Genomic DNA, 9,208 nt, shown 5'->3' with positions numbered 1-9,208 from the left:
GGTGGGATGATTTGAGAGAATATCATTGAAACATGTATATTATCATATGTGAAATAGATCACCAGTCCAGGTTAGATTCATGAGACAGAGTGCTCAGGGCTGGTGCACTGGGATGACCCTGAGGGATGGGATTGGGGAGGGAGGTGGGAGGGAGGGTCAGGATGGGGAACACATGTACACCCATGGCTGATTCATGGGAATGTATGGTGAAAACCACCACAATATTGTAAAGTAATTAGCTTCCAATTAAAATAAATTTTTAAAAATTGGGTAAAGAATTGGGAGGACAATATTACAGAATATGATAAAATTTAAAAAATAATCCCATTCCTAGACACGTTTCTTAATCCATAATTCAAAGGAAATATACACTGTTCGTTAAGATAAGTGTATCCCCATGATTTGTAAAAATAATATTAAACCAAAAAAAAAAATACTTCGGCTACTGAAGAACCTTTTAATCATATCACTTAATTTAATCCTCACAGCCATTCTATTAACATTCCCATTCTATAGATAAGGAAAGGAAGTCTTAAAGAATGTATTACTTTCTCAAAGTAGCAAAACTAGCAAGTGGTAAAGTTACTATTCAAATTCATGTCTATATAGTTCCATAGTTCATGTTCTAAAACTTTATGCAATGCTATCTCTCAGAAGTATAAAATATGAAAAGTCTAATTCACTGTAGATTTCTTCTCAAGCCACACCTACAAACTTCTAAAGTTGACTGATTACTTTGAGTTGACTTGAGGTATATTAAGAGATTCTTAACCTTGGCACAGATAATTTCTGCCAGATAATTATTGATTGGTTGTGGGGGGCTCTTCTGGACATTGTGGACCATTTCACAACATCCCTGGCTTCTAGCCACTAGATGCTGGTAGTATTCTTTCTGAGTGTTTGCATGTTCACTCAGTTGTATCTGACTCTTTGCAACCCCATGGACTGCAGCACTCCAGGCTCCTCTGTTCATGGAATTCTCAAGGCAAGGAATACTGGAGTGGGTTGCCATTTCCTTTTCCAGGGGACCTTCCTGACTCTCGGATATAACTAGTGTTTCCTGTGTCTCCTGCCTTGGCAGATGGATTCTTTACCACTTGGGAAGCCCACTCTCTTTGGAGTTATAGTAATAATTATAACAAAATATCTTTGGACACTGCCAAATGCTACCTGAGAGGCAAAACTGCCCCTGGTCAAGAACCACTGACTTAATTTTCAGTCTTGCTGTATGGGTGCATCCAAAGACAACCTCAACATTATACAAAAGTAGGAATAGTTGCACTATGAACAAATATATTTTCCATGACTGGCTCTGTAAGACAGTTTTTAATAAGCAACAGCTTTACCTTTTAATTCAAATATCATTGAAAACATTACTCATAACTATGATTTTTAGATAAATTTAGCTTGTATAAAAAAAAGCAATTTTATTTTGCTTAGTATAAGAGGATAGCTCTGAAAGTTTATTACAAACCAAGTGAAGAAATAACAATCCCTTTATAAGGCTAACATACAAAGGATGTTCAGGGAATAATTGACACCACCCAGTTGAAAAGGCTTCCTCCCGATATGATACAGCCACTAGCAAGATCAAAAAGTCTCTCCAGACTGAATATAGATGGCAGCGAGACATCAAATGGGACCTGAGAAAAAGCATAAAAGCGTTCATGAAATGCATTGTTTCAAACTGTTGACTGAAGTAACAATCTCAAAACACACAAACACCAATTCTAGGTAATGATCTTATGTGTAATATTCTTAACTCTTGCCTAAGATAAGACACAAAATTTCACATCTCTACTTTGCTGAAATGTCCTATATATCATTTTCTATCCTAATAAGACTCATATCTATGAATATATAAAAGTGGCATACAGATTCATGTCTGTGAATCTACAAAAATGAGACTATAAAATGGTAGACATTTCTAGAAATATGCATCATTTGATTTTATATAATCATTGCATATGATTTTAAGTTTAGGAATTTTAGTCCAGTTCCTAATGAACCACTTCTCTTCAGAACACATTGCGCAGTGAACAAATCTCTCCCCCTCATTTTGAGTTTAAATTCTGACATGGTGAAGCGAATTATGTTTGGAGTTCCTTCTTTCTGAAAGAAACACACAGTTACCATGTTGAGGACTAATGCAGCCAAAGTCATCTGAAAAATGGAAAATAAAGATTGTTTCTGGGGTCATGGCACACTGGTTATTTAAGTGGGAAGAATGGCAAGAAGGAAAGTGGGAAGATCAAACATGAAAGAAAGAAAACAAGTGTTCACTTGTTTCTAGGAAAGCACTTCATGCAGACTTAGATACTTGTGAAGATACATGAGCAAATAGCATGTAGAATGGTCACCATGAATTAAAGCCTTGGGGCCCCAAATCCTTGTAAGAAACTAGAGGACAAGTTTTATTAATGTCTTTTCTTGTTAAATGAAACTTTTATTCTGAAGAAAATACAATGAACTTAAAAATAGAGGCTGGTTTTCATTTCTTTTTCTTCACTCAATTGGATTAAAAAATAATAAAAGCATTCCAATACTTTCTATAACTTCAGATAATAAAGACTTGGAAAATTAATAATATCATGCTTTCTTAATTCTGAAGTAATTAGTGTTAGCAGTTTAAAGAGTATCTTTCCAAAACAACAGAGAATGAGATGGTTGGATGGCATCACCAACTCAATGAACATGTGTTGAGTAAACTCTGGGAGTTGGTGATGGACAGGGAGGCCTGGCATGCTGCAGTCCATGGGGTCGCAAAAAGTTGGACACAACTGAGCGACTGAACTGAACTGAACATGTTTTTTTTATATTGGGCTATATAAGTTGTTCATATATTTTGAAAATTAATCCATTGTCAGTCTCATCACTTGCAAATAATTTCTCCCATTCTATAGGTTGTCTTTTCACTTTGTTTATGGTTTCCTTTGATGTGCAAAAGCTTTTAAGTTTAATTAGGTCCCATTTGTTTATTTTTGTTTTTATTTTCATTACTCTAGGAAAAGGTGAAAGTGTTAAGTTTCTCAATCATGTCTGACTCTTTGCGGCCCCCTGGACTGCAATCTGTCAGGCTCCTCTGTCCATGGAATTCTCCAGGCAAGAATACTGGACTGGAGTGGATACCCATTCCCTTCTCCAGGGAATCTTCCCAACCTAGGGATTGAATCACAGTCTCCTACATGGCAGGCAGATTCTTTACTGTCTTGAGTAACAGATGGAGAATCCCATAAACAGAGGGGCCTGGCAGGCTACAGTCCATGGGGTGGCACAAAGTCAGACACATCTGAGTGACTAACACTTTCATTTTCTTTGAGTAATATGGTCATTTTAACAATATTAATTTCTCCAGTCCATGAACACACAATATCTTTCCATTTATTTGTGTCTTTTTCAATTCTTTCATTAGTGCATAATACTTTACAGTGAACACAACTTTCATCTCCTTGATTAAAAATTTTTCCCATGGTCTCTGTGGCACTTTGGACACTTCTCCAGTATTAGCTTTCAGAAATTTTATGGACGGTTCTGGGTTTTCCCTAAAGAATTTCTCAGGAAAAGTTAGGTTCCAAGTGAAATTATAGAATTTCTTTATTTGTCATTCAACAGAGATAATATTGGCAATCATATAATTATTGAGAAGTATTGTATGTGTTTAGTAAATAGTCTTGAGCCCAAATTGATATGGATAAGATAACAGAGAATCTTGGTTTCTTTACCTGGATTAGGCAAGGTTTTATAGAAATAAAGGAAAAAATACCTTGATAGGTAGCAGACTGTAATTTAGTTCAAGTAGATTTTGATTCAAGGAGCAATATCAAAGACAGGATGATGATTTTGCCTGCCTAGAGAGGATAAAAGTATGAAACAGTACAAGGAAGGCAAAGGAAGTTAATCAAGGTGGAGCACACTGAAGGGGTTCATTAAAATCTGGCCTGGACTTGAACTTGTTCAGAAGAGTTCTAAAAGCCATTGGAGAGTTAAAGGTTATTTGCCAATGCTGTATTTTATATTAGTTTCAGCATGAAAACTAGATTTTACCATAATGAAAGATTTATTACTTTTGTTCCTTTGCTCTTACTATTTTCCTTGATTGAAAGAAAAACTGTTTTGTCTTCAAAATATCTATGCGTTTTCTTAAGCCACTAAGTTTTTTACTGAGCACCTTCTTTGAGACCTCTGCTTATTTCTCTCAGCCCAATGTCAGTTGCCTTTTCATTGATTTTAAGTGTTAATGACTAAGAAAAAAGGGAGAAAGCCAAATAACCACTAAACAATTAGATTTAGAGATAGGAATACCAGACCACCTGACCTGCCTCTTGAGATACCTATATGCAGGTCAGGAAGCAACAGTTAGAACTGGATATGGAACAACAGACTGGTTCCAAATAGGAAAAGGAGTACGTCAAGGCTGTATATTGTCACCCTGCTTATTTAACTTATATGCAGAGTACATCATGAGAAACGCTGGGCTGGAAGAAGCACAAGCTGGAATCAAGATTGCTGGGAGAAATATCAATAACCTCAGATATGCAGATGACACCACCCTTATGGGAGAAAGTGAAGAGGAACTAAAAAGCCTCTTGATGAAAGTGAAAGAGGAGAGTGAAAAAGTTGGCTTAAAGCTCAACATTCAGAAAACTAAGATCATGGCAACTGGTCCCATCACTTCATGGGAAATAGATGGAGAAACAGTGGAAACAGTGTCAGACTTTATTTTTGGGGGCTCCAAAATCACTGCAGATGGTGATTGCAGCCATGAAATTAAAAGACGCTTACTCCTTGGAAGGAAAGTTATGACCAACCTAGATAGTATATTCAAAAGCAGAGACATTACTTTGCCAACAAAGGTCCGTCTAGTCAAGGCTATGGTTTTTCCAGGGGTCATGTATGCATGTGAGATTTGGACTGTGAAGAAAGCTGAGCACCGAAGAATTGATGCTTTTGAACTGTGGTGTTAGAAAAGACTCTTGGGAGTCCCTTGGACTGCAAGGAGGTCCAACCAGTTCATCCTAAATGAGATCAGTCCTGGGTATTCATTGGAAGGACTGATGCTGAAGCTGAAACTCCAATACTTTGGCCACCTCATGTGAAGAGTTGACTCATTGGAAAAGACCCTGATGCTGGGAGGGATTGGAGGCAGGAAGAAAAGGGGACAACAGAGGATGAGATGGCTGGATGGCATCACTGACTCGATGAACATGAGTTGGAGTAGACTCCGGGAATTGGTGATGGACAGGGAGGCCTGGCGTGCTGTGATTCATGGGGTTGCAAAGAGTTGGACATGACTGAGTGACTGAACTGAACTGAACTCTTATAATTGGTAAGTGGAGGAGGGCATGGCAACCCACTCCAGTATTCTTGCATGGAGAATCCCATGCACTGAAGAGCCTGGCAGGCTACAGTCCATGGGGTCACAAAGAGTCGGACAGGACTGAGCGACTAAGCACAGCACAGCATAATTGGTAAGTGGGGTATGAAAAATTGCAAGCACTGTGATACAGATGGATTTAACTTTGTGTCCTTTCAAGAACCTTAAAACAGAGTCACAGCCATAAAAAGAATAGCTTCAAGGTAGAAAAACAAATACTGTTTTTATATAGCATTCTCACATGTCTTTTCCTACCATGTTTTCTATATCTTCTTTATATATATCACCTGAACCTTTGAAGTTAGTGATTTACTGGATTTTTTTTTTTTTTGGATCAGGGAAAAAAGATGCATTCCACAGTAGAAAGGATAATGTGATACTAACTTACTTAAGAGCTGATATCATGAATGACTAGTGACCCAACTAATAAAAGTTTCAGATGAAAGGGAACCATTAACAGATGTATTTGGTTTCTCGATACTTTATATGACCAAGTGGATCCCATTACAATCAATAATGTTATTCTTCCCAGTCTAACAGAAATAGCACCCAACTCTAAGGAATACGAGAAAGGCTTATAAACAACTCTACCAGACATAGAAATTTCACACTTTGCTGGGAACAAAATTATCTTTTTCATCAACTGAATTTTTGTATTAATAAAATTTAAATATAACAGAAAAGAAGTTTTTTAAAAAAACATAATATCAGATCAAAGAGTCAGACTGGTAAGATAATAGAAATCTTTTAAAATTTAAAGAAATAACATTGTTAAAAAGACATTTTGCAGAGAAGAAGAAATTTAAAAATTGAAGATAAGATTATGGCAGAGAAAGCATATGTTCCAAAAACTGATTCAATAGTCATACTGCCTAAGAATAGGATCTATTCTTAAATCATGATGCCCATCACCATCACTGCACTGACACTCTACAAACACCGAACCCTGGCTATGCATGGTGTTTCCTTGAGCTCTTGAGTAGAGTTCACCTTTTAATGAAGGTCAATTCTAGCTCAGACATATTGCCCCCTACGATCACGAAACCAAAGGTTTCAGTCCAGCCGAAAATATTTCTGCAATGTAAGGAGCCCCGTCTCCATTTTCACATCTAAGTAGATGCCAAAAATGTTCAGGACAATGGCTTCTTTATTGAAATACATGAAGAGCACCTCCGTGAGAGGAGTTAATATTGAGGGGGACTACATTCATTGGGATATATGTTCAAAAATCAATGTTAGGTGATGTCCATACTTTACAGTTATGGCACAATAATAAATAAATATTTGGTCTATGTCCCTGATTTTTTTGTATAGAGCTCCTAAAACCTTGGAAATTTTCTTTCATATGCTTATAAGATGACTAAGGTGAGGAACGACTGAAGCAACTTAGCAGCAGCAGCAGCAGCAAGGTGAGGAAAGATTCCTAGATAGCTTCAGGATGTGGTTGGTCACCAGGAAAACCAAGCATGTGTTTAGAGAGGTAAACTTCCAGTCTAATAACTCATCCTTTGGGGAGGGAAGAGCAACTGAAGATGGAGTTCAATCACCAATGTCCAATGACTAAATCAACCGTGCCTACGTAATAAGACCTCAATAAAAACTCCATGATGTGGACTTCCCTGGAGGGCCAGCGGTTGAGACTCCATGCTTCCATTGCAAGGGGCATGGGTTTGATACCTGGTCCAGGTACTAAGGTCCTACATGACACACAGTAGGGCAAAACACAAACAAACAAAACAGAAAACAAAATGCTCGCAAACATTTTAAGGAGTTTCTTGGTTGGTAAACAAACTGATGTGCTGGGAGGGTGATGCACCCAAGGAGGGTATGGAAATTCTGCTCCTCCCAACCCCTATGTCTTGCCCTAATGCATCTTTATTTGGCTATTCCTCAGTTGTAGCCTTTACAAAAAACTGGTGCATGCTGAGTATGCAGTAAGTTGTTTCAGTGTATGACTCTTTGTGACCCTATGGACTACTGGCTGCCAGGCTTCTCTGTCCATGGGATTCTCCAGGCAAGAATACCAGAGTGGTTGCCATGCTCTCCTTCAGGGGATCTTTCTGCCCAAGGGATTGAACCTGCATCTTTTATGTCTCCTGCATTGGCAGGCAGGTTCTTACCACTAGTGCCACCTGGGATAATAAACTAGTAAACTTAAGCAAAGTGTTTTCCTGAGTTCTGTGAGTTATTATAGCAAATTATCGAACCTTAGTGAACACTGGGGGAACTTCTGAATTTGTAGTCTGCTGTGGCAGAAGCATGGGTATCCTGGGCACCTCATTTAAGCTGGCATCTGAAGTGGGGGCATTCTTGGACTGAGCCCTTCACCTGTGGGAGTCTGTGCTAACTCTTCAGAGTAGTGTCTGAAATGAACTGACTTGCTGGGCATCCAGTTGGTGGCAGAAAACTGTAGAATCAGCTAGTGTCCAGAAACTCCTGTAAGACTTGTATCTGCCATTACATAGATTAGGGCAGTGTTTAGCCACTGAATGCCTTTAGGCTTTCCCTTCACTCTTCCTCCTCCTCCCTGGTACCCCTTCTGCACACATGGCCTGCCCTTCATACCCTACCCCAGGCTGAGCCAAGGCACTATGTGATGAAAAATAATAGCACTTGCACCGATAGCTCCGTTATGGGTATATGCTTTTTATACGGAACTACTTAAGAAAACAATCCTTTAAGACCAAAAGAGACCATTAAGAGAAAAGTAAAAAGTTTTGGCTGTACATATCCAGGCTTATTTTGAGGACTCAAGAGTCTAAGTCCCAGAGAAAAGAGCTTTTGAAACCTGACCCCTATTGTGCAGAAAGAACGGCTGGTCTCTCACTCCAGCAAAGTCTTTTTCACCAAATAAAGAACTAATAAAGGGTCTCAAACAGGGTAAATCCCCTTCAAAACATCAGACTCTAATCAGAACAGGAAGCAGGAGTTATACAACCAACAATGAAGTGCATAAGGCATAAAGGCCAGATGCAAGTTCATGACCAAGGATTCAGTGCTTATAATCAGGGGTTGGAGGAAGAATTAAAGGAACAGTGTTCTGGGGTAGGTGATTGAATAGAAATGCTTATACTCAATGTACTGTAAAACTGAGTGTCTATTCCTCACTGTCTGTGGAGATGTATAAATCCTGATATTGTTCTATATGTGATGACATTGTTCTTACCTCATTGCCTTTATTTTCATAAGATGGTTTTAAAGTTTTATCAAGTCCTTTTTTTTAACTCCGGGAAAAAAGTGTTTCTCTGAAAAAGGAAGCCTGTATTTACTGAGGACTGGATATGTGCTGGAATCATTGCTTTACAGACTTTATTTCATTTGTAAATTAACTGTTAAAATGGAGGTCAAAGGAAAATGTGATTGAACTCTGGGTCACACTGTAGAATGTATTTTTAATCATGAGTGGGTGACTTGTGTATGATGTTTTCCCCTCACTTCTACATTAGAAAATAAACTTTAAACCAGCAAGAATGTTTCCAACTTCCTTTAGAACTCTTCCAGTTCCAATATAAAGATTAATTGAGCACTCTTATGAACTCATCACCAGTTGGGGAATCTTCATTTTTTATTTATTTTTTTACTCATTGTCGTGGTTCAGGTTCCTGGGAAGCAGAGCCTGAGATAGAACTTAGCTTTTAGGAAGTTTATCAGGGCAGTCCCTTGGGATCAACACCCATGGGGAAAGGAGAGAAAGCAGGATTCGGCAGAGAGAGAGAAGATGGGCTGCAACGTGGTCACAACAAACCCCACGCCAACCCCAAGGGAAGCGGTGAAGCTGCAGTGGCCCTTTAGAATTGTCCTAAATTGTGGTTTTGGGGGGTCGGGTCATTTCAC

The 9,208-nt window shown here is 38.5% G+C and overlaps 1 protein-coding gene across 4 annotated transcripts in view; it reads right to left on the bottom strand.

Annotated features, from left to right (window-relative positions):
• Nucleotides 1–1,389: 1,389 nt before the first annotated feature.
• Nucleotides 1,390–9,208, bottom strand: part of CFAP54 (cilia and flagella associated protein 54) — a 303,678-nt gene continuing 295,859 nt past the window's right edge. For all 4 annotated transcript variants that reach the window (XR_015163948.1, XM_086400813.1, XM_086400812.1 and 1 more), the window contains one exon: nucleotides 1,390–1,643. Coding sequence is in view for 3 of the 4 variants with exons in the window: in XM_086400813.1 (XP_086256939.1) it covers nucleotides 1,524–1,643 (120 nt within the window). In the remaining variant the exon portion in view is untranslated. The remainder of the gene's footprint in view (nucleotides 1,644–9,208) is intronic.

Source organism: Bos grunniens, chromosome 5 (genome assembly GCF_055505025.1).
Source record: "Bos grunniens cultivar Pamir isolate PY7600 chromosome 5, Bosgru_T2T1.0, whole genome shotgun sequence".
NCBI classification, from domain to species: Eukaryota; Metazoa; Chordata; class Mammalia; order Artiodactyla; family Bovidae; genus Bos; species Bos grunniens.
The sequence above is the reverse complement of the archived record's forward strand: the minus strand, read 5'-3'. Positions and strand labels throughout refer to the sequence as shown.